General features: G+C 38.6%; 1 protein-coding gene across 3 annotated transcripts; it reads left to right on the top strand.

The window, feature by feature from the left end:
• The first annotated feature begins 13,926 nt into the window (after nt 1-13,926).
• On the top strand, nt 13,927-25,242 carry LOC101168199 (guanine nucleotide-binding protein G(I)/G(S)/G(T) subunit beta-1-like). Of its 3 annotated transcripts, none has more exons than XM_020703110.2 (11): nt 13,927-14,350; nt 19,618-19,725; nt 20,105-20,143; nt 20,237-20,343; nt 20,576-20,639; nt 21,603-21,765; nt 21,966-22,032; nt 22,125-22,326; nt 22,655-22,871; nt 22,951-23,066; nt 23,599-25,242. In XM_020703110.2, the coding sequence occupies exons 2-10, from the start codon at nt 19,669-19,671 to the stop codon at nt 23,055-23,057; spliced, it is 1,023 nt and encodes a 340-aa protein (XP_020558769.1). In that variant the 5' UTR covers nt 13,927-14,350; nt 19,618-19,668; the 3' UTR covers nt 23,058-23,066; nt 23,599-25,242. The 3 variants fall into 3 exon arrangements, with proteins under 3 accessions (XP_020558769.1, XP_020558768.1, XP_004068666.1); XM_020703109.2 differs by having other exon boundaries at nt 23,161-25,242; XM_004068618.4 differs by having other exon boundaries at nt 22,951-25,242.
• Nucleotides 25,243-25,572: the final 330 nt, after the last annotated feature.

The raw sequence follows: 25,572 nt of genomic DNA, 5'->3' as shown, positions 1-25,572 counted from the left end.
CGGTGGGTCCTGGTACATCATCAGGATTAATGTAAAGGCAAAACATGATCAATCATTTTGCTCTGACAGATAATTGGCCTGGACTGAGTTCTCTTTGTTATGCTGCATTCAAACAGGACTCGATTCGCTCATCAGGGGGGTCATGGTGATCGAGTTTCAATGGTAAGTCAATGTACAGACGGAATCTGAGGTCTTGGGGCGCGATTTGTACCTCGGGCGTGGCAAAGTAGACGCAGCGCAGCGACCAATCAGGGATTCTGCTTTGGGCGCGTGACATTTTGAGTGACTCAATGAGCGGGTTGAAAATAAAATCCAATTTGGCCGCTCAATACAAGGATTTTCATCCTGAACTTTCATCCATTTTCTTGACGCGCTGGGGCAGCAAGGTTGCCAAAGACTGCCCCCGGTTGGGTGGAGGCAGGATACACCCCGGACAGGTCACAGAGCCCATGGAGCTGGAGCGATCGAGCCCGCTACATTAGCCAGCCGCCAGGTGGACAGCATAGCGGGCTCCGCTGCCCAGGGTTCGGTAAAACTAGTGGTTGCTGTTGCCTAGACCGCTGGTCCCTGGGCAGGGAAGGTCACTGTGCTGGCCCGTCAGCGGTTGGCTGCCTGGCAGAAGGAGAGCCGCTCCGGGTGCTGTTGAAGCGATTGTAATCACTCCAGCTCTCTGAGTTTATGATGTTTTGCTTATTTTCATCAATAAAATAATGAAATAGATCCTCCAGTTTAATTTTTACTTTTCCCCTCTTGGGTTAATGCTCCAACGGGGCCACAGATGGACGGAAACAGCGTTTGAAACTTCCGTAACCCAGGTGCAGGTCTCACTGCAGAAGTGAAGTGCACTTCTGACTGAAGGATCTGGAGAACGTCTTGGTGACGTCCTTGCCGGAGCCTCTGTGGAGCTCTCCAAAACACGTAAACCTAAGCTACTCGCTCAACATCAGCCATGTTTTCCATGTTGTGGCAACAAATGAAGTCCAGAAAAACGTTGGCGGTTTGCTCCACGACCGGGGCGTCAAGGGCGTCGAGCAGTAAATTTGATGCATGTCAAAAAAGAAAGCTCGTCTGGTGAGAAAGCAGCATTATAGTGGCATTCTATGGAGAGAAAAAAAACCCCTGTAATGTTGCTTTTATTGAATTTTTATAAATCAGAAACAACTTCTACAAATCAACAACTTTATTTTATTAAATCTTCATCATCTGTAAAAAATTGATGTTTTCAGACTTTTTCAAAAGCTAAAATTCTTGTAGTAGAATTTTAGTGAACCAGTTGTGTGCTGACTGTCTAGCATCTTTACTAGTAAAATGCAACTAGTTCACTAGTTCAATGCATATGTTTACTAGTGCAGTGTTTTTCAACCGTTGTTCCTCCATGTGTGTGTTTTGATTGTTAATAAACTAGTAGGAAAAACAACTACCTGGAAAAATTTTCAATTAATTTAGTTGAAAATTATTATTGAAAACTATCAAAACTTTTTTTACAACATATAGGAAAAACAGCTGCAACATCCTGCTTTTTTCTGCCTCGATTGTTACAAAAAAATGCATGTGAGATATTTTTTTTTACATTTTTGGATGCTGGTATGCGGCAGGATTTTTGTCAAGGAAAAAGTGTACCTTGGCTCAAAAAAGGTTGAAAAACACTATATCAAATATTACTTTACTAATAAAGATGTAATGCTGAAAATTGGGCAACTACTGCACAATTTTGCTGACATGTAATGCTTTCTTTGGCTTCACAAGTTCGCATGTAAAGCTGTAAATGTAAAAAAATTTTAGGGTCAACTAGTATTTATTCTGGCTCATTCGTGTTCACTTGTGGAGGTTATAACCCTTGTGCTATCTTAGATGACCCCACCCTTACATTGATGTGTTTTCCCTACCATGACAAAGGTGGATAAAGGTGGAAAGATTTCATGTAATCCATGGACACCAGTGAAGATCACAAATCATTGAAGAAAAAGGGTTCAGAGCACTGTCTAGTGCAGAGGTGGGCACTGAGGGCCGCAGTCCTGCATGTTTTCCAGCATACCCTGCTCTGGCATGTTCTGATTGGCTGGACACACCTGAACCAGGTAATCAGCCATGAGTAGGGCAAGATTATTGGCTGGACACACCTGAACCAGGTAATCAGCCATGAGTAGGGCAAGAGTATCTGGAAATCATGCAGACACACCGGCCCTCGAGGCCTGGAATTGCCCACCCCTGGTCTAGTGGGTCTACATGACCCAACTCCCAATGTTAAAGTGCCTAGGATAGCACAAGGGTTAAAACTCAGCTAGCTAGAAGATAGTTGCCGAAAACAAACTGAACTAATTCCCCAGTGTGCTTTCTTTTTTATTGAACAATTGCAGAATTCAAAAATACAGCATTTATGCAAATATAAAGTACAATACAGTTCCGAATACAGAATAAACTTGTTATAACTTTTCCCCAGTGCGCAACTAGTAAGCTAGTGACGCAGCATGCAAATGAAGTGCGCGGAAGTAGATTCTTGATTGGTCTGTTCCAAAGCCTGAGCTTGAGGGTCTTAAAGGGCCAGTGTTCATTTTGTTGTTGTTGTTTTTTAGACAGAGGAACAGTCTGTTTTAACACTTTGCCGAGATTTTACTGATGATTGTAAGCAGAGGTGAAAGTAGCCTAAGCCGGTACGCTACTGAGTCCCGGTAAAAGATTGGCGACGAAGTGCTGTACCGGCAGGAAGGTGGTTGTCAGCGCTTGCGCAATGCAAACGCTTTGAACACTGGTTTTTGATGGGGTGTGTTTGATCCGTTTGTTCGGGACGTCCCGTTCATTCACAGCCAAGTAGGAAGTTGCAACAAGACATGAAAACAAATTAATACCTCACATAAATTACTGTATACTGCTACTGTGATTATTCAGCTTAGATTTAACTACAATTTTAGTTAAAGATACAAACAAATCCTAGAAAAGAAGTGAAATGATGTAGCAAAGAAACAAATTATACTATAATATAGTCATATAGTATGCACAGAAAAATGATCATGTTTTCAAGATGAATATTGCATGATAAGAAGAAGATGTATAAGACAAGTTAGCAAAGTAGATGAAGAAAAAGAGAGGACTAAATTCCGTTTAGATCTGTTCAGATTTATGAATTTTTCAAGTTCTTCTGAGAGCAATAGTCAATCAAAATGACTCTTTTACACTAAAATTCTATCAATAAATATTTGTCATTTATAGTCTATATATACTATCAACTGCATGGACTTGCTTTTACTGCTTTTATAAATACACGAAATAAACTGAAATTGAGACAAAGATTGTATTTGTTCTTATTATAATTGAAATTTAATCTCGAGAGAGTAAAGCAGCCTAGATGAAAGACATGAGCCAAATGACAGAAAAGAATAAAGTGTTTGATGATATCTGTAACTTACAAATAGATATGAAAGTTGTAATTCCTAAAATGGTCACAAGATGGACCATAGCAGAGGAAGTCCAGAAAACAGCTCCATTCATTACGGAGCCCGGGATCTGACATGGGTAAAATAAATAAATAAAGCGTTTCCACAAAATAATATTTCGTTCTCACGGAATAAGTAATGCGTGGAAATGGAATAATATTCTGATATACATTTATCCTGTTGTCTTTGAATGCACCACAGTTTCAGGGACACGTTAATTGGTCGAGATTCATTATGGGATATGTGTAATGCATGATGGGATACTTAGCCTTCGGATGTTAAGTGACTGCTAACGAGTATGTGAATAAAAAACAAGTCCTGACTATTATTATTCCTATTCGACCCTAAACTACAATATCCCATACCGCAGATGGCTGTCCGGCCACCCAGCTGCCCGAATGCCGGCATGACAAGCAAAATATTTTTATTTTTCACCTCTTGAACGAATGTGGGTCACAGAGACACGGTAGTAGCCGAGGAAATCAGCTTTTGCGGCAGGACGGAGACTGTACCGGGATGTGAATGAACGCAGACATGGAGACATGATTACCGATGCTTTTGTAGAGCTTTTTAAAATAAATAATCTACGGTGGCCGACAGGGCTCACACTACATACAAATGGAAAAACGCAACGGCATTACCCGAAGCAAGACGAAATTACCCGAAGCACAACGGCATTAAGAGACAGCGCAACGGCATTACCCGAAGCTAGACGAAATTACCCGAAGCACAACGGCATTAAGAGACAGCGGAACGGCATTACCCGAAGCAAGACGAAATTACCCGAAGCACAACGGCATTAAGAGACAGCGGAACGGCATTACCCGAAGCAAGACGAAATTACCCGAAGCACAACGGCATTAAGAGACAGCGCAACGGCATTACCCGAAGCGCGACGACATAACCGCAGCATTAGCATTAAGCTCAGCACAACGGAAGTGAGGACTTTTTTTCCGGGGGAAAAATAAAAGCCTGGCAGATTCAAACTATACGGTACGACAGAATTTTAGGGCCACCAAAAAAAGTAAAATTATGAAATTTTAAACCGTAAATTTATGAGAAAAAAATTGTATTTTTACGAGATTAAAGTTAAAGTTAAAGTTAAATTTACGGTTTAAAATTTCATAATTTTACTTTTTTGGGTGGCCCTAAAATTCTGTCGTACCGAATAGTTTGAATCTGCCAGGCTTTTATTTTTCCCCCGGAAAAAAAGTCCTCACTTCCGTTGTGCTGAGCTTAATGCTAATGCTGCGATTATGTCGTCGCGCTTCGGGTAATGCCGTTGCGCTGTCTCTTAATGCCGTTGTGCTTCGGATAATTTCGTCTTGCTTCGGGTAATGCCGTTGCGCTGTCTCTTAATGCCGTTGTGCTTCGGGTAATTTCGTCTTGCTTCGGGTAATGCCGTTGCGTTTTTCCATTTGTATGTAGTGTGAGCCCTGTCGGCCACCGTAATAATCAGATCTATACACATTCTCCATGTCATCCATGCAGTGTAATGAGACACACACAGACAGAAATGTGAAAGTATCTGCTGTAAAGTATCGCTAACATCCGTGTTTATGAATGACTAATGACCTGAATAATTATTTCGTTCCCACGAATTAATTATTTCGAGGGAATGTAATGTTATTTCGAGGGAACGGATTATTATTTTGTGGGAACGGAATATTTATTATTTTACCCATGTCAATTCCCGGGCTCAGTACTTCATTACAAATGGAGAGGAGATTCTGTTTTCACGTGGTCTGTCTCTCTCTCAGTAACTTGTCTCAAGAAGTTACGGACAAATTTTCACCAAATTTCTAGAAAATCTTTTAAATGGGTCAAGGAACAATTGATTAGATTTTGGGAGTGATTCAAGATCACTTCGCAGATCAAGGAATTTTTTTAAAGGAAATCCTGCTCCTATTTTCCTCTCTGACCACAAGGACATCATGTTCAGGTTATTTTTATGATGATGCAATGTTCAAATGTTTCGCTTTATCCTGAAAGAATAAAAAAAAAAAAACATAGCTGTAATCTTCAACAGTGAAAGCACTGTAGTTCAGAGATTGAGTTGTCTCACTTCCGGGTAGGAAAATGATCAAGCGAAAATAACTCACATTTCATAGAAAATGTGTTCTATAAAGTAATAAATCATTACATATATAGATATATTTTATTCTGAAAGGTTTAAGATATAGCATGACATAGGCCCTTTAACTTCATAATTTTAGTTTAATATAACATTTTAATCTAACCAAACTATTCATGTGAGAAGGCTGAAGCATTGAGTCAGATGGAATGCTGACCTGCTTTTTAACACTTGTTCACCTTTTGGCATATCCCTTCAAGTTTTATCTCAGCTTTCACAGATTCACACAGGTGGTTTGGCAGAGGTTTTTATGTTTGATACCCTTCCTGACACAGACCTGTATTTTATTCAGGCTGGAGACCATCAAAGGGACACCCAGACTTTGGGCTCTTGTGGTTACATAGTTCGGCAGTAGCGCAAAGGGACTTGCCCAAGGACTTATAAGAGTGCTTCCACTAAGCCCCTGTAGTTTTTGGTTATTTTGGTCCAAGAATCCCAAAAATGTCCTGAAATTAAGCACACCTTTGTTTGAATGCTTCAATTGTATTAATATAAAAACTTAAGCCTTATTTGTAGAAAGCTTAAAAAATACAATAAAAATTGCATTTATTCTTAAAATGACAGAAATAAAAATCACAATGAGAAAAGAATGCTTTGCAAAAAGAAAAAATCGCCCTCACAGCCAACACAGGTAGGGTCTTTGACCTTGGTGGGATCCCAGAAAGGGCGTCAGCATGTCCATTTTAAGTGCCCTTTTCGAAACCAGCAACTCCAGCTTAAAGGAGCTATAGTTCTGGTTATTGCATTCTGGTTATTGCATTCTGCAGAATGGTTATTGCCATTCTGCTGGCATAGATAATAACTCTCTCCATGCCATCTTGCACATGTGCTAGAATAGCCCCCTGGCCCTCAAAGCTAGCATCAGTTTAGAGCCTGAATGGCTGTGAGAAGTCTGCATAGGCTAGCACAGGCGCATTGATCACAGTTTCTTCGAGAGAATCAAAACCTTGCTGGCATTCGTCTGACCAGCCAACTGGAGTTGCTTTCTTTTCATGTGGAATGTCAAGGTATGTAGAGGTGCAGCTACCTTTGAGAACCTATGGATGAAACGGCAATAGTAACCAGCGAACCCCAAGAATAATCTCACTTGTTTCACTGTCTGGGGGCACTGGCAAGTCCTTCACAGCAGCAGGTTTTGAAGGGTCTGTTGCTACTCCCCTCGTACAGATGATATGGCACAGATAGGTCACCTGGCGTTGAAATAGGCTGCATTTCTTTGGTTGTGGTTTCAAGACACACTGATGCAACCTCTGAAATACCTCTTGCAGGTGTCTCAACTGGGTGTTGAAATCTGGGGAGAAAACTACAACATCATCTAAGAAGATCAGAATAGAGTCATCAACCAGGCTCCCCGAACTATGCTGCATCAGTCTCTAAAATGTTGCAGAGCAATGCAAAGCCCAAAGGGCATACACTCAAACTCATAGAGACCAAAACGAGGGATGAATGCAGTATTTTCCTTATTCTGGGGGTCCATCTCCACCTGCAAGTAACCACTGGCCAAAAAACAAAGGGTATAAATTTGGGTATAAAAGCAGCATCCATAAACCACGGCGTGACAAACTGAGCAGTTAGGACTGAGCTGGCCCCCTGTGTTGCATCCATTTCTGAGTAATTGTGATCTTGTCAACCACGCCAAAAATAGAATGATAGGCAGTCCACCAGGTCCCTCTAGTTTTTTGTGATAAAATCACAAAAAGGTCAGGAAATTAAGCACACTTTTGTTTCAATACTTCAATTGTTTTAATATATAAAACTATGACTTATTAATTAAAGAGCTTAAAAAAAACACAATAAAAATTCTTAATGAAAAAGGAATGCTTTGCATTCCTTAAATTTTTTTTAAAAACTTTCGCAGCTCAAAAAAAAAGGACTTTTGAAATAAAGAAAAAAATACAAGCAACAATGTTCATTAGGGGGGAGGTTGGGAGGGATCCGGGCTCCCCCAGGTCAGTGAACTCCTCCTACTTGTCGCGGCTTGCACTGGCAGCTGTACTTCCTGGTCCTCCCCTCCAGGCGGACTCTAGAAAAACAAACCAACAATGTCGAGCTACGACAGCATCTGCCCTTATGTTCACACGGTGATGCTTTTACGTCCCTTTACCCGACCAAGCGCTGAAATGAGTCTCCTCCGTAGCGTGCTTCGTCCAAGGGCTGGATAGGCTAGATGCTTCGCTATCCTTCTCTGTGCGCTTTCAGCTCACCAGTCCTGTCTCGGCGTGGACCAAGTTCGGTCTGTTGCCCAAACCTCGTCTCCAAGTCTGCTCCCCTTTCTGTTTCCCACCCAAGTCCAAAACTTGGTCTTTTATGCTGACCAGGTGTGACTGAGCACAGCTGAGTGTCATCGTGTCACTCATCATTTTGGGAAGATGGCACTGATGATCATGGCATGCCGTCTGTCTGTCGCTCAACTTTTTATTGCTTTATTGTTTTTACAATGGCCAGTGCAAAATACTGTTGCCCTCCTCCCTTATGACTGAGACACTTTGTTGGATCTAAACCTTTTGGTCCACCTCTCTGGTTGTTCGGTTGGATACTGAGCCATTGAACCCGGAATGCTTGGAAGTGCCGGCGATTCCTTGTTGGACAGCTGTTTTTTTGAAAGTCTTTGCAGTTTTAATTATTAATTCTTATTAACACTAGTCTTACATCTACTCAGGTTCCACTCAATTTTAAACAGGTGGTAGTGAGACCACTGCTGAAAAGACAAGGGCTTGATACTGCTTTGTTTTCAAACTATGAGTCAATATCCAACCTCCCGTTTTGTGCTAAAGTCCTTGAGAAGATTAGCTGCGGTTACATGTGCAAAATATCTTTGATCGGATCAAAGATCGGATTAGAATTGAAATGTGTACATGGTCCCAGAAAAACTTAATCCGTTTATAAAAAATGTTTACATACGCCACACTTTCTGTCGGAATAAATCATTTTTGACATGGACAGAACGATCCAAAATACCGGAGACGGCCATAGAAGAAGAAATAGTGAGTTCCGTTGGAAACAAACAAAGCTGCGGCATTAAGTGAGTTGGTCTTCTAAACATGCTTTTATCATTGTTATGATTATTATTAAGGGGCCTGTTCGCTCATAATTTTTTAAATCCGTGTGGCCAGCGCTTTGTGCTTGGCCGGACGGTGCCAGAAGAAGGGTTAGGACTAGGCTAATATGTGCCAACAACAACATTTACCTTTGGATGAACTTAAAAAATCCAGGCGATACCACAATGTGCATCTTGGCTGTACGTCGATATGTGGAAATAACATCAGCCGTCATCTTGTCTGGAAATGATTGGTAATTCAAATTCACATGATTGTTTACACAGTTTCTCAGAACTGTGCGGAGCAGCAGGACGGACTGAAGCCTCCTCTGGAGCACCACACCGTAACAAAGTCCCCTCCCCTGACTGCCAAAACGATGCTACGAGTCAGGCTGCTCCGCTCAGAGACATACCTCGCTCGCGTGAAGCAGTTGGCTGGTGTAGGTACCAAAACTGTTCAGCCTGCAATAAGTGTTTGGGGGCTTGCGTCTAATGATGATGTCACACTATTTGTTTGGGTGTATGTTGGTCCGATGACGTGTAAGATAGTGATCGGTCTGGACAAATTACGGTACAAAGAAAAAATTAATTACGGTACGATTGTTTACACGCTAATATGATTCTTCATGAGAAACATGGATGACCTGTAATCAACCTTTATTTTGTCTGGACACGACGGATACCACAAATTCACATGACTGTTTACACGGTTTCTCAGGACTGTGCAGAGCAGCATTTCTGCACTCAAAAGCTGCCTCTGCCAACTCACACACCGCCCCAAAGCAGCTCCTCAGCTCTGAAATACAAATGTCTTGGGAGACACGGTTCAAACAATAATTTCAGACAAACAATATTTGTCATACACACTTTATAAGGGATAAGAAGTTTAGGTTACAAAATGAAACATAAAATGAAAATATTAAGTGCTCGAGGAGATCTCGACGCTACGTAGTTTGTCCAAGTGAGGTTACCGTAGTGTGACGTCATCATTAGTATCAGGCCCTCGAACACTAATTGCAGGCCAAACAGTTTTGGTACCTACACCGGTCCTGTTTGCACTCTGAAGCGTTCTCTGGAGCACCACACCATCTAAGCATGACAAAAAAGCCAGTGCAGTAGTGACCCACATTCAGAACAAACTGTTAACATGCACCACGTTTGGATCAACAAAACGGCATAATACTACCCCTATCACGATCCGAAGGAAATTTGGATCCGAATGTTTACTTATTCTGATCAGGCATTTATTCTGATTACTTTTGTCCATGTAACCGCAGCTAGTGTCTATAAACAGTTGATCACTTTCCTAAATGCACATGAGATCCTAGAACATTTACAGTCAAGGTTCAGGTCTGGACATAGCACAGAGACCCCACTTTTATTTTTTTTTAAATTATGTTCTGACAACTGATCCAGGTGAACTGATTGTTCTTTTATTATTGGATCTAACTGTAGCTTTAGACACAGTTATTCATGAGATCCTGATTGGCTGGCTAGAACAATGGACGGGGCTATCCGGGGAAGCCCTACAGTGGATTTGGTCTTACCTTATAGATAGGTCTTTCTGTGTTAAATGGGCCCTCACTCATCCAAGTGTTACCCTCTGAAGTGGGGGGTCCCTCAGGGGTCGTTTCTTGGTCCATTGCAATTTTTTATTTACTTGCTGACGCTGGGAATTCTGTTTCGGAAGCATAAGGCAAACTTTCACCTTTATGCCAATGACTGCCAAATTTATGTCCCTAAATGTAAGAGATCCGACCTCACGATTATCAGAGTGATTGACTGCCATGCTAAAGTTACGTCGTGGGTGTCGGCTAACTTTCTTGGCCTAAATGAAAGTCAAACTGAGGTAATTGTGTTAACCCCTGGTGGTAGAAAAGATCATGGTCTTGATCTCCTCTCTCTTGCCCCTTTTGAACAGTCTGCGGTCACGAACCATTATTACCAATCACTACATCCATAATTTTTCCAAATTGTATTGTTATAAAATGTTTCCTCAAAGAGATCCAGAGGATCCCAAGAAGATATTTTAAGGCAGTTAAAGCCCCTCTCGCCTTTTTCTCTTGTTTGAACTCCCATGAAAGTTTAAACTTGAAACTGGAAAAATATATCTAGTATTACAGAAGGAAACCCCAATTCATCTTTACCTGACGTTTCGGAACAGCTGGTGACGTAATAGAACACCAAATGAAACAGTCACACGACCGCACTGGTTTGATCAGAGCATAGAACAATGTTTTGAAACAAAAGCTCCACTGGAGATTCAAAATGTTCCAGAAAACAGCCATCACTACTGGTCTGTCTGACCACTGTTGACCTCATGCAGTGAAACATGTCTTCTTCACAAAGAATTGATCAGGTTGTGGAGTGGCTCATGGTGGCGGTGGGGTTCTGGTAAGCATAGGTGTATGTTATGGATGAAGAACAGAGGTTTCTTTTATTGATGTCATTTTGAGTGCACAGAAATACTGGGATGAGATCCTGAGGCCTATTGTTGTGCCATACATCCAAGAACATCACCTCATGTTGTAGCATAATGCACAGCCCCATGTTGCAAGGATCTGTTCACAATTCTTGAAGGATGAAAACATCCCAGTTCTTTCGTGGCCAGCATACTCACCAGACATGTCACCCATTGAGCATGATTGGGATGCTCTGGATGGGTGTATACAACAGCGTGTTCCAGTTCCTGCCAATATCCATCAACTTTGCACAGCCATTGAAGAGTGGACCAACATTCCACAGGCCACAATAGACAACCCGATCAACTCTATGCGAAGAAGATGTGTCGCAATTCATGAGGTAAATGGTGGTCACACCAGATACTAACCAGACCCCCCCCCCCCATCAAAGAAGGCACGTTTCAGAGTTGCCTTTTATTGTGGACAGTTTAAGGCACACCTGTGCAATAATCATTCTGTCAGGTTGGAGGGATTTTTTCAGCAAAGGAAAAGTGCTCGCTATCACAGATGAAGACGGATTTGTGAACAATATTTGAAAAGATAATTATTATTTTGTAGAAACATTTTCAGATCTTTGAGGTTATCTCATGATAAATAAGAGCAAAATCAAGAGCTAAAAACAAAAGGGTTGCTTTTATATTTTTGTTCAGTGTATAATTTCAGCAACTGATCATGTGCCAAAGCACACTCTGTCAGAAGGACAGATTTTTCATTTAACTGTTGATTTCGTTTAATTCCTCTGTTCTCAAATGTTTATTTACCTCTTCTTCACACATGAAAAGGAAGACAAAATGATCCCGATTTATTCTGTTTGTGTGCTTGTCCATATAAAACAGACTTAGGCTTGGGGGTTTCTTCTTGGGGCTGCAGCTTTTGACAATTAAACAATAGTTTAATTCTAAAAATATTTTGGTTTGAACCATTTTAGGTGAGCATCATTCTAAATGATGAAGTAAAATATGTCAGAAAGGATGACAGACTATAATGTTAGTTTTTTTCGTTTGTACATTAACAGAGGGAAATAAATGAAGGGTGGCCTGACATGGAATGATGGAGTGATTTCCTCCCATCATTACCACACCGCTAATGTGCCTCTACTGGAGAGTATACAAAGCCTGGATGAAGGTCTTTAAAGGCACTCAGAGGGTTGATTTGCTAATTACCCACATGGACACTGATCACACCAGTGAGAGCATTTCTGCTCTAAGCAGTCTGCTCAAAGTTTAAGATAAAATATCACCATCCTTCAAAGCAGTTTGTGGAATTTTGAGATAACACGACTATGTTTATAATTTATTGTAATTTTGTGTGAACAAAAAACACATGAGTATCTATTAGGAGGAGTCTATGCTTCACTAAATAATTGATGTGTTATCAAAACATCTGACTTCCTCATTTTTTCTGACATTTCAGCGTAAACATTAGGCAAGTTATTCTCAGAAGAATCTTCTAGTATAAAACGATTATGTAGAGTTTCGCAAAAACCCAGCAAGAAAATGAATATTCCTGCATTTGCATAAAAGTGGGTGAAAAATGATTTAAACTTTTTGATTTTTCTCTTTCAGTTGCATATTATGGTCCATTTGTGTCACAGAAACCCCACTGACATTTTATCATATTTCCTAAGGAGTGTTTAGTAAAAGAAAAAAGACAAATTACATTTATGTATTGTAAACCTTGTCATCACAATTTGAGACATAATTTCTAATTGCCTACATTATTTCTTATTGAATGAAATTAATGTTGAGTTGGCAAATTAGTGTCATTAATTTCTATATATACATAAAATGAGACAGGGTGGGGGAGTGAGGTATGGAGCACAGTTTTTTAGATAGGAGGAAGGAGGCAAGGAAAAACAGGCATAGTACAAAAAAAAATAAACTCTGATAAAACAACTGTTATTTCAAACTTATTATATTAAAAGCAAATTGAAATGTAAAAGGATTCACAAATTAGCCTCCATTATTTTTTTGAGTCTTTGAGGAAAATAAAATGCAGGAAATTAAAAGAAAAACGTTTTTATACGAGAAATCGAGAAAGGCATTCCACATAAGTTATTTGCATTTGAAATTGCAATTATTTTTACATCAATAACATTACCATTTTACATTTTTATTGGTTTATGCCTTAATTCATGGGATATTAAACTTGAGAGGATTTATTGGTCTATTGAAAACCTTGGAAAATGAATATTTAAATATTTATTTGACTGTGCAGCTTTCCAGACGGCACCCCTTAGAATTTCACCAAAACCCTTGTTTAAAAAAATTAAAATGTTGTTAAAAATAAATTAAAAAAAAAATTATTTGTGGGTAAATAATACGTAAATTCCAGTTTAAAACACCTGCATTTTTTCATACTCCAGAAATTGCCAATTGCATGAAGAAATAAAAGAATAATCAATACAATATTCCTTATATAGTTTTTTTTTCTAATTTCTTGAAATCCTTGACACATTCTCTAACCAAAATCATTTATTTAGCTGAGAAAAAGATCATTATTTTTACAGGTTATAAAAGAAAACTCAAAACAGACATAAGAACGTCATTTATATAAGAAAACTGCAAACATTGATGACATTTGTTTATATTGCCTTTAAAATAAGATGGGTAATTGCCAGTTAGAGACTACTACGTTGCAAAACATAAAAATCATACAATTCTGAAACTACCCCTTAACTGTGTAGGTAAATGACAGTTTCACATTTTATTAGTTTTAGATGATCTTGTTTTATTGGTTGTAAACAGACACATAATGTAACCAGGGACGGATGGATCGAAGAAGAGCAGCTTCGTCTCCAGTTTCTTAAAATACCACAATCGAAGGTTCCCTTCCAACCGCTGCTGCAGCGTGGGGTTTCCCAGCGCCGACTGCAGGGTCACCGCGCCCATCTCGTCGTTCGATGGCCGCACCAGCGTCCTAGTACGGAGAGCAAACGTGTTAATCTTTGCAAAGTGGACAGAGTAGCCCGCCTGATTAATGAAGGAAACTAGTTTGTTCGTTTGTTTGTTTTAGTCGGTCGTTTTGGACCGTCGGCGCAGTCCTCGGCTCACGGTTGGTGGGTGTGATCCCCCCCCCCCTCTCACCCTCCCCTTCTCGCCTGGTTGTCAAGCTCCCCAGCCGTAGCCTGCGTTCGGGAAGGGCTGCTCCACGGAAAACTACGCTAGCTGGGTCGGCTAGTTAGTAAGCTAGCGTTGTGGTGTTCGTTGATGCGTGAATCGAAGGAATACAGCGATTTGTTTTTCAGTCAATGCCAAAACCCAAACACAGACGTAAAGTGAATCAGGTAAGCTTTTCCTATGTACTTTTCCTCTTCGCGCACTTTCATTTTCAAACCTTTGCGACGTTATTGTAGGTTTTCTGTTAGAGTTTGGACTGTCTGGGGGTGGGGTAGCGATTTCTAGCTCTGTGGCCATTAGTTAGCAACGATTAGCTAACGTTATGCTGGCTATTTAGTCATAAGTCGATACGAGTTTCAAAGGCTCAGTTATGCTTTTACATCTGCCATTTCTCCTCAGAAAGCAAACGGGTATATATTCTATTAACTGTTGCGCTACTTTGAACTAAATCAATCGAGATAAGTTGACTTTTGTTACTATCAGCCTGAAATTTCCGTGGAAGAAACGTCAATGTTGGCCAGCGAGAGACCGCTTCAGTCATGGCCTAGTAGTAAAGTTGCTTCTCTGCCTTAAAACATGGCGCTCTAAAGTAACTGTAGGCAGCCGAAAGACGCCTCAAATCGCCTTCAATTAACAGTATTAGACATATACCTGCAATTCGGTGGACTGGACCGAAAAGCATTCGGCGGACAAATTGATCAAAAAACACGGGACAGTTGACGACAGTTGGGAGATATAGATATATCTATAGATATATAGATAGCTATAGATATTAGTTAGTTGTGTTGATATCCAGTTTCAGGCTAGCCTGGTGCTCACCTGATTCAACAATGCTGGTTGGTAACTCAGGTATTTGTTGAATCTACATTCATACATACGGGGAAGTCTTCATTTTTACTTTAAAATTCCGTCACTTATTGCACGTGTTGCTATCTGGATTGGGGAAAAGAGGCCACTGTCGCCCGACCTTGCAGTTTTTACAGGCTCCAAGTAACTACACAAAATAGACAAAGTAAACTTAAGGTTGTTTGTAATCACATTAGGTGCAGACTGGAACGTTTAACAAGATTGTTAGTATTTAAGTGGATTTCTTCAGCTCAAATGCTCGTTCAGTTAAACGTTCCTCCACTGTTCATTTACAAGCTCAAACTACACAACAGTCCTTATAATTGCGGAAGAGCACCGGAGTCTTCCCTGAAATGTTTGTGGTAAACGCTCTTTCGAATAGATCATAATGACATGCGGCCTGTGTGCAACGGTTTCAAGTTTTATTTCAAGTAGTCTTCAGCAATTATGCTGTAGTCTGTATGCAAACTAGTGAAATCGAGAACCAAACTGGACAGTATTGTAGGGCTTCCTGCTGCCTTCGGGCCTACACCTAAAAGCCTGCTAGCGAAGCTAACTAGCAAAGAGGAGTCTGCAAGATGGCGCTCAGCTGCAGCGTCTTGGATATCCACCCGTACTAGTACACATTTAGTTAGAATAACCTCGATATGAAACATTCTTCTAGTTAGGATTAGGAAAACATGTCAGGACCGTCTGACATGTGTCTTTTCCAATGAATAATCGAACCATAAAGGGAAAGGAAAGCCAAACTAAAAGTAGCTGTTCTCTTGCTGTTCAAATAAGATTCAAATTGTGTTATTTGATTGCAACTGTGTTGTAGGCAAATCATCACAGAGCTACTTTGCATGAAGTCGACTATCCAAACCCTACTCTTTAACAGTTGGGCTTTGTACTAAAGGTGAATTTAATTTACAGCTCTATATCTGTTGATTAAAAACAAAAATGTAAGTCATTTTTTTCTAGAAATTTTAAGTTTCATTTTAGTTTTCCACCATTATGGAAATATTTGAACATCGCTTTGGACTTTAGTTTTAAGTACTGGTCTGGTTGATGGTTTATTAAACACTCTGGCAAAAAATCCAGGCACTTTCTCAAAGCAAGTGCCTGGATTAGTTTTTATATGTGTGAAATAAATACGTTTAGAGTCATCCTTTTGATTCAGAAAACATATTTCTAATGCCAGGACTGGCTTTCAAACTACTTATCTTAGTGGACATGGATAGGATTAGAGACTCATTGAATGAGGATTTAAGCTTTTAGGATTATGGGGTTGCTTAGTGATATTGCTGGTTATGGCCTTCTCTGTGATCCAGCTTAAAACCTGGGAAACGTTGCATTATCATAGTTTAACAATACAGATTTGATCAGACTGCTTTTCCGTGGGCAGGAATTTTCTTTTTTAGATGGGCTACATTTATTTCTAGACTATTTTAATAAAGTAAGACGCATTCGAAAGACACCAAATCCCTAAGGGATTTAAAATTAGCAAGTGAGCTGCAACTCCAGGCTGTTTGCCACTGCTCATTGTTTATCATGCAGTCAGCTGACCCTGATCAGGCGCTTGGGATAAGAGAAGTGATGGGGAAGAACAACTCTTAACTGAAAGCATCCACTGAAGTATTGTTTTTTTTTCTTCCTATTCCTCATTGCAAAAAATGTTCAACTCCCTCAACCCGACAAATTGCTTTTTTTTTAATTAGTTTGGTTTAAAAAGAAACAACGTAAACATTGTAAAATATTAAGGAGAATTCTGTAGAGAAATCTGGTTGATCAACAGTTGAGTTATTGCATAAAAGTCGTACATTTTCACATAATAAAACACATAGTTGTGTCTTTATGCTGTGTGTAGCTGGTTGTTTTGTTGCCTATGTTCTCTATGGGGTTGCCCCGCTGGTGAGATGGAGGAACACCGACATGTTTACTATGCAAGTGTCATCTGCATCTACTTCTTTAAAACAAAGGAAAGCCTGGCTTTCAAAGTGCAGATCAGTTGGCTCATGTTTGTTGCTGCCTGTATTTTGCATTCCGTATATCTTCCAATGGTAGCCCCGCCGTTTATTCTAAAAATATGGCAGCCGGCCCGGCGTTTATTAGCGGCAGGCGTCTATTGGAACCAGCGTTTATTCCATCACAGAGAGAATGGTGATGGCTAATAGGTTCATTTTTGCAGTGAAATATTTTAATTCCCTTAAATGACATTTTCTGAAACAAGAATAGTCCGACATTTTAAACAGTATAAACATATATATATATATATATATATATATATATATATATATATATATATATATATATATATATATATATATATATATATATATATATATATATATATATATATATTTTACCACTTTATTTTAATTTTTGTTAGTCTCCACATCCCAGCTTTCATGCTGGCTTTGGACCTACAAAAATTGGACTTGGTGCATATCTGATTTACAGTTCCCTTATAATTCTAGGTTTGTTCTGAAGGCTAAGTTACTTTTTTTTTTTTTTTTTTTTAAGTCAAGGTGGAATATCATTTTGTTATGTAAAGTTGGGGAATGTTTAGATTGCGTTTTTACCCTGAGGCTGTTTGTACCAGAAGACATTGTCATAGTCATTTTAGATTAAATGGAAAATTAAGATTTTGGGGGAAAAGCTCACCTATTGTAGAAATAAAGTGTAATAGGTTACTTCCTAGTGAACCCTGGTCCAGTACATGACAGTGTGAAACCAGACAGACTATTCAGTGGACCTAAATTGAAGTAAACTAAAAGCATCAGGTAACAACTGTTGTGTGTTTTAAGTTGTAAAAAGAACTGCCCCTTACTATAAATTCAGAGAATTGCTGATCACAAGAGTTGGTGGAAGTGAAGTGCTATGGGACTGTATTAAATTAAATACTTTTCAAGTACTGATTAAATTACCTTAGCACCATCTGTTATCCAAAGAATCATTTTCATTCAGGGCATCATTTTGAAACCTAGGAGAATCATTTTGTCAATGTTATTGGGCTTGTAAACACAATATGCTTCATTCATGTGATCAACTGCATCAGGCCTCACTTATTCCAAAGTATACTACTTCAACTTTATTAAAACTAACTTGTTAACTACTTTTCGTTTTTCTGTCTGTTGGTTTGTACATTGGGTTGACAGAGCCTGATAAAAAGAACCAACACTAATAAATGAAACTTTTTTTGTTTAATGTATTAAAAAAGTTTCTTAAAACTGCTGTTGGAAAATTATTATTTGATAACTGAAGTCAAATTCCAGATATCTGTATCAAAGAATTTGGAGTAATTCTGTCGCATCTCCATGATATTACAATACTTATCTGATCCACCCCTGTGAGTGCATTGTGATTCTTTACCAAACCCAGTGGTTTGAAATGTTATGGTACTTGGCACTGATACTCAGGACTACCATGACTTGGATGTCTTTTGCTTAATGTAAACCACTTAATATTTTAGAGCCTTGAAGTTAGGTAAAATTCTGTCATCTCTCTTCTATTCAAAGGTCTTTTACTTGATTCATATTAGTAGATAAATAGTCTTGAAACAATTAGACGCAGGTGTCAAAGAAGAATATTTTTTCTCAAATTCAAAAAAAGAATCCATAACGTCTCCCTGAAAGGAGACTCCCTTTTAATGTAGAAGTGCAGAAGTCCCCACGTTTATTTGTCCAAGGATTGTTCGGTTTCAATCTTGAAGGAAACATACTCCTGTACAAACAAAACTTAGAGGGAATATTTTGTTTTACTAATATAAAATTCCATGCTGATTTAAAAGAGAAACATTGTGGAGTATCTTCATTTTTTAATGTTTTGGTCAAATAAATGTAAACAATCTTCTTAATATTAGCATCTTAAAATGCAACAGGCCTGCATTTAATAAGGCACGTGATGATGTTTGCCTTGATTTTTCTTTTTAACATAACTCTACTGTGTCTTACAAATGTAATAAACCACAAGTTTCTGTCATAGAACCTATTTAGTAATGTATAGAATTTAAATTTAAAGTCCGGTCCGATTATATTAAATTGTGACTTTAGTATTTAAAAAAAAATCAGATAACATTTGAGAAAATGTGAAGAAATGTCTTTGGCATCTATTATTCCATTCAGTTAAACTATTTCCTTTTTCTAGTATTGTTTTTAATTGTTTGCTTTGTCTGATCATATTTCTTCTGTCCCTGTCCATGACATATATAGTATATGTATTGTGGAACTGTACATGTTTACCTTTTTGGAGAGAAAAAAATGGTTTTAAGTTTAACATTTTTGTGCATTTAAAATAAGTTTGAGTTGATCAAAAACCAGAATGTCTACCTTAACCCTTGTGCTATCTTGTGGGGTCATGCCTTGGTCATGCATTGGAGGCACGTTAACGTTGGGAGTGGGGTCATCTGGACCCCACAAGATAGCACAAGGGTTAAATGAAACCTGAAGAGTCAACAAATCGTTTTTTTTTATATCCAGGCAAATGTATTAATGCTCCCACTTTAAAACTGTTTAACTGTTTTCTTGACTGTAAACAGAAGTTAAAGTTCAGAATAAACACGAGTGAATGTGTGTGTCTTGTTCTGTGGTTTTCATTTTCTCTATAGATCAAAAGTACCCTGGTTGTTGGAGTAAGGTTATAAATAAGGCGGATTACAATGAGTGAACTGGAACAGTTGCGCCAAGAGGCAGAGCAACTCAAAAATCAGATCAGAGTAAGTGACACTATTTGTTTTCCCATACAGCACTTGGCTTTTGTGTGTGGGGGTGGGTGGGTGTGTGAAATAATGTTACCAGCATCTTTGAATATCTGGTTAGAGACAAGTTTCCTGTTTTTGGATGTTTTGTGTGAGATATTTTGTCCTTTTAACTGTTGCTACAGGGACAGTTTGGCTGTTAAAAGTGTTTAACGCACAGCGATGCTGTGTAAACACCTACAACATGACTCAGTACCATGAATGAGATATGAGGACTTTTAGATCAGGGATAGGCAAAACGGTGACTGTGGAAAAGGCCACTAAAAAACAATTTTTGGTCATGAAACTGTGATGTGTTAATATTATGCATTAAAAGCTGACTCTTACTTATTTCCAGGATGCTAGGAAAGCTTGTGCAGATGCCACGCTATCGCAGGTACGTTTGTTTTTTTTTAACTTTGTGATATTTAGCTTTGAAGGCATTTGATCATTGAAAGTAACCCACTACATGTATGATACTGTCTTTCAGATCACAGCTAATATTGACCCTGTCGGGCGAATTCAGATGCGTACACGACGAACACTGCGGGGTCATTTGGCTAAAATCTATGCCATGCACTGGGGTTCAGACTCGAGGTATGCCATTACATAGTTTTTTTTAAGACAATATTTTGCTGACAGTAATATTAGCCTTAATTTTACCCTTAATCTAAAATAATGTTTTTATGGATTCCATTTAATATGCTACATTTTGGACTGTGAGGTTTTTGTCTCACTAGCTAAAAGTGCAATAAACTACAGATCAAAAACTAATTGACTTTTGACCTTTATCTGTTATAGTCATAAAGCCATTGATTTTTCTTTTTAGACTCCTGGTCAGCGCCTCTCAAGATGGGAAGCTCATTATTTGGGACAGTTATACCACAAACAAGGCAAGTCCTGCTTTTTTTTTAACTCATCAAATGAAAAATCATCCTGACAATAAAGATTTGATAACATCGGGACAAATCAACAATTAACTAAGAGCCACAGGGGCTTGAAAATGTCAATATAGAGAAGATAAAGAATTGTGTGTGTCCGAACTAAAAGACCAACACGACCTTGAGATTAAAATACTTAATGGATAATACTTGATGTGATTAAAAGTTTGAATTTGTTGTGGAGAAACTCACCTGTAGGAACATCTGTGGTGGGTTCTTCTCTTCACATTAGATGCCTGCTGATGCTGGAATCTTTCTTTTTATTTTATGTTTTATTTTTTTGCTTATATAAGCTTGAATTGCTAAGTATGGAGATTCACTCTTCCCCATTATGATTGGGCTTTACTTCTTCAGAAATCTTCCCACATAATTACCATGTTTTACGCATTATTGATCTTTTCTAATAGTATTTGATTTCAAATATTTGCTTTCAAACAGTCGAACCACAGACTGAGTAATGCAGTTTGGATGGGATGGTAAACGGTTTTATACTTCCTAAAAGACATCCTGCTTTTTAATATGGGGTTTGGCTTGATAGTTCTCATGGACTCTTAGAAGTTTACTGTAAAATAACTCTATTGGTAGCTTTGCTCACCATTATGTTAAATGTGACACAATCTGTTTTACAGCAGCATGTATGTAATTACCTCTGTGTGCAGTTGAACCTGCTGCCCTTCTGGCTGTAATTTTTGATGCGTCCCAGTAGAATTTAGTCCCATGCCTCATTTCAAGATAAAGGATTAGCTGTGAATAAAGACCAAGGGTTGTATGATTAACTTATGGGTTATACAATCTTTATGGGCTTTTGTAGAATGTTTTTGCTTGATAAGATGAGGTTAGTGTCCTTAAGTTTTTTCCCCTTTTCTAACTGGAATCCGATCATGTTAACTGTGTGCTTGTTTCTGCTCTTTACAGGTTCATGCCATTCCTCTTCGATCCTCCTGGGTCATGACTTGTGCATATGCCCCATCAGGAAATTATGTTGCCTGTGGTGGCTTAGACAACATCTGTTCCATTTACAACCTGAAAACACGTGAGGGCAATGTACGCGTGAGCCGTGAACTGGCCGGACATACAGGTATTTCATCCATTCTTTTTTTATTTATTTTTTAACTGATATCCCTTTTAGAATTGATTTGACAGACTTTTCCACAGATGCAGTTGCATTTAAGTATTGATTTTTGTATTGAATTGAAGTCTGCTGGATTCATCTGTGCAGCTTATGTGCTAGCACTGTAGTGATGACTACTAAAGCTGTGTAATGTTCTTAAATATCAGGATACCTTTCCTGCTGTCGTTTCCTTGATGACAACCAGATTGTTACAAGCTCTGGAGATACCACTTGGTAAACACCTCTGACAAATGTTCAAATCAGCATTTTTGAGCAACATCAAGAATTTGAAGAAATGAAACTGAGCTCTGTTGTTTGATTTGCAGTGCACTTTGGGACATTGAAACAGGGCAGCAGACAACTACATTTGCGGGACACACAGGGGATGTCATGAGTCTTTCTCTGGCTCCGGACTCCCGATTATTCGTCTCTGGTGCTTGCGACGCCTCTGCTAAACTCTGGGACATCCGGGAGGGCATGTGCAGACAGACGTTCACTGGTCACGAGTCTGACATCAATGCCATCTGTGTAAGTTATTCACCTGACTGGTCTTTCGAGACAGTGTGTGAAAACATGATGCTAGAGTTAAGATTGGTCACATTGCTTGTATTCCTGAGAGCATGTCTAGAACACAAAGAAAACCAAACTCACACTGCTGATGTCAAACTTCTCAGTTGGTGTCTTATACAGGCTGTAAACTAAAACAGTCATGTGTTATGTTGGCTTAAACCACTTATTGTGAAACGTTAAATTTTTTACAATTCTTTTTTTTTTTAATGCCAGCAAGATGAGATCTAAAAATGTCAACCATTCTGGTTTTACCAGTTGCTAATTTTTCATTGTTACTTTCTTTTAGTACTTCCCTAATGGCAATGCCTTTGCCACGGGCTCTGATGATGCTACCTGCAGACTGTTTGATCTGCGTGCTGATCAGGAATTAATGATCTACTCCCACGACAACATCATATGTGGCATCACCTCAGTTGCATTCTCAAAGAGCGGACGTCTGCTCCTGGCTGGATACGACGACTTCAACTGTAATGTGTGGGACACACTAAAAGCAGACCGTGCAGGTTAGTGGCCAGCACACTGATTCCAGTTATAAATCCAATAATCATCCTAAACTATATAAAATGTGTGGGTCTTGTTTAGGTGTGTTGGCTGGACATGACAACCGTGTTAGCTGCCTGGGAGTTACTGATGACGGTATGGCAGTTGCAACAGGATCCTGGGACAGTTTTCTGAAGATCTGGAATTGAAGCCTGAAGGTTTTATTTTAGTTTAGTTTTTTTTGTTTAGTTTCTTTTTCTTTTTTCTTTTTTTTTGTGTGTAAATTTTTAATTTTTGTTTGTGTTTGGTAAGCCCCTAGAATCCAAACTATAGAGGGTAAGCACACAGCGACACAGTCTGCCAGTGCCGTATTGGCTGGAAGCGTTCCGGAGAGTTGAATGGGACTGATGGAAGATGGGTAATTCCTGCTAAACTGCAGGATGTTCTCATAAAAAGCTAGTGTTTCACTGGATACCTGGGGGAGTATGGAGTCTTGACTAACGCTTCGCTCTTTAACAACAATTAAATTTTTTACCTCTTAGCTGTTCAACTACCCTATAGCTAACCAGCCAATACAGCAAGCTGACACGAGGACAGCATTTTAATTGCACCCCTAATCAGCTTATTCAAAGCTGGCAGCACAAACCGCATCTTTACTTTTAGGATTCTTTTGTGTTCAATGAAAGTTACATCGGGCAAACTAAACATATCGGTTTCTTTTAATCCTAAAGTTGTTTGTTTGTTTCCCAGATGTTCTTTTAACTCCAAAGTTGACTGGAAGACCATAACTTGAGAATGTTCACAGCATCTTCTTCAACACTGTTAAAACTGACTTGGACACCACAAAAACGAAGGGAAACCAATGCCTTTCCTACACAAAGAAGAGCACAATTGTTTTATCACCTAGTTAAAAAAAGGATCTCCTGTGGTATCAAATCAGAAACTTGTGCATTCCTTCTTGGACCATTTTATGTTACCTTGAAAGAGAAAACAACACTATTCATCCCATGCAAATGTGTGCGTCTTGAAAGCAAATGTTGGAGTGTAATTGTACAAATTATTTAACTTTTTTGTTTTCTTTTTTTTTTTTTTTTTTTTAAGATTTCTATTCTGATGGTTTGTTATTCTTGATGGCTTTATTTTTGTCATATTCCTTCAGTGGTTTTAGATATGTTTGAATTACAGCTAGTCTTTCTATTCCAGGTGAAAATCATATAAAATGCATAAGGAAAACATGTAAAGCTTGGATCATATTACACGGCTTTCAAAATGTCCATAATGTATTTATATTCTAGCTTTTTTTTGTTTGTTTCATCACAGCTTTTTGCACATAAGCTTTGCCTTTCAACTATTGCTATGTTAACTAACCAAGCACCTGATATAAATTTTGAATGCTCATTCCAGTACAAAAAAAAAAAAAAAAAAAGAGTTGCAAGCAAATAATGCAGATAATTTAAACCTTGACCATGCTTGGGTAGGATCACGTGTCAAAATCTGAGGCCTATTTGAAATGTTTGAAAGGATTTTCTATTCCAATTCCACATCGAAACACCTCGTCTGACTAAATAGACACTTGCTTTTGCTTGGGACTGCAGTCGCAACTGAATGAAATGTACAAATCAATGTCTGAAAATAATGGTCTATTTTAAGTTATGACATTTAATTTTGTCTGCCATGAGGTTCATTTTGTTGTGCATGCTGTAGACCTGCTTTCAGTGGTGCAAATTCTTTTTTTTTTTTTTTTTTTTGTTACCTGAAGTGGAGAATTGGTTGTGAAGAGGCCCTTTGTCCAGACTCTGCAACTAATACTGGTAACGCTATGCACCAGAATGAGCAAAAATGGCGGAAGAAACATTGATTGCATACTTAGTGTAAATTACGCTTACCAGTTCTATTAATGCCATTTTTGTAATAATTATGCCAATACCTGTTTGAATTCTGTCTTTGACAAGTACTTTTCTCTCCTTTTAAATCCTCACTCTCAATAGAACAAAATGTCCTCACATTGTCTATACTAAAACTTTTGTACATTTTTATTTCTTGGTCTTAAATCGAAAATTTGGAAAATCCGAATGACAACAATTCACTGTATACAGAAGCACTTTTGTTAAAGTTGTGACATGTTTTCACTTTTCTTTTTCTCTGCAATGATGTACAATAAATGTGATGTATTTGTGTATGGCCACAAGTGAAAATGCAATTCAGCCGAGATGGATTTCCTTTTTCTATTTCCATTAATATTATAGAGCTCTGCACCCTTATGTACCTTTTCACTTTTTTTTGTATTTCATTTCTGTCCGTTGGTGTTCCCTGGTGAGCTGGATGCAAGATAGATACTGTACTAAATTGTACTGTTATTGATTGAAAATGTAATAAAAAGCTGTTTGAGATCTACATTTGTGGTAAATCTGAGCTTTGCACTCAATGCCATTTATTAATACTTTTTTTGTAGCCTTTGAGGAGACAAATGTCAGCAAAACATTTAAAAGTACTTGTTCATTGGAAAAAGGGGTTCCTAATTTGTTTTGAGATAAGAATCGTTTAAACCGTTTGTCGAAAACTCGACTGTTGGTTTTAGTTTCTCATGAAGTTCTAACAAGTAACATTCGTATTAAAAATATCACAACTATTAAATTTGCAATGAAATAAACATGTTTTGTAACTGTTTCGATAAAAATAAGGATTGCAAAAAAAGTCTAAAATTTTGAAGGAATCAGGGAATAA

This window comes from Oryzias latipes, chromosome 5, assembly GCF_002234675.1.
Source record: "Oryzias latipes chromosome 5, ASM223467v1".
In the NCBI taxonomy this organism is placed as follows: Eukaryota; Metazoa; Chordata; class Actinopteri; order Beloniformes; family Adrianichthyidae; genus Oryzias; species Oryzias latipes.
Note: the sequence above shows the minus strand (reverse complement) of the source record. Positions and strands in the feature narration are given on the sequence as shown.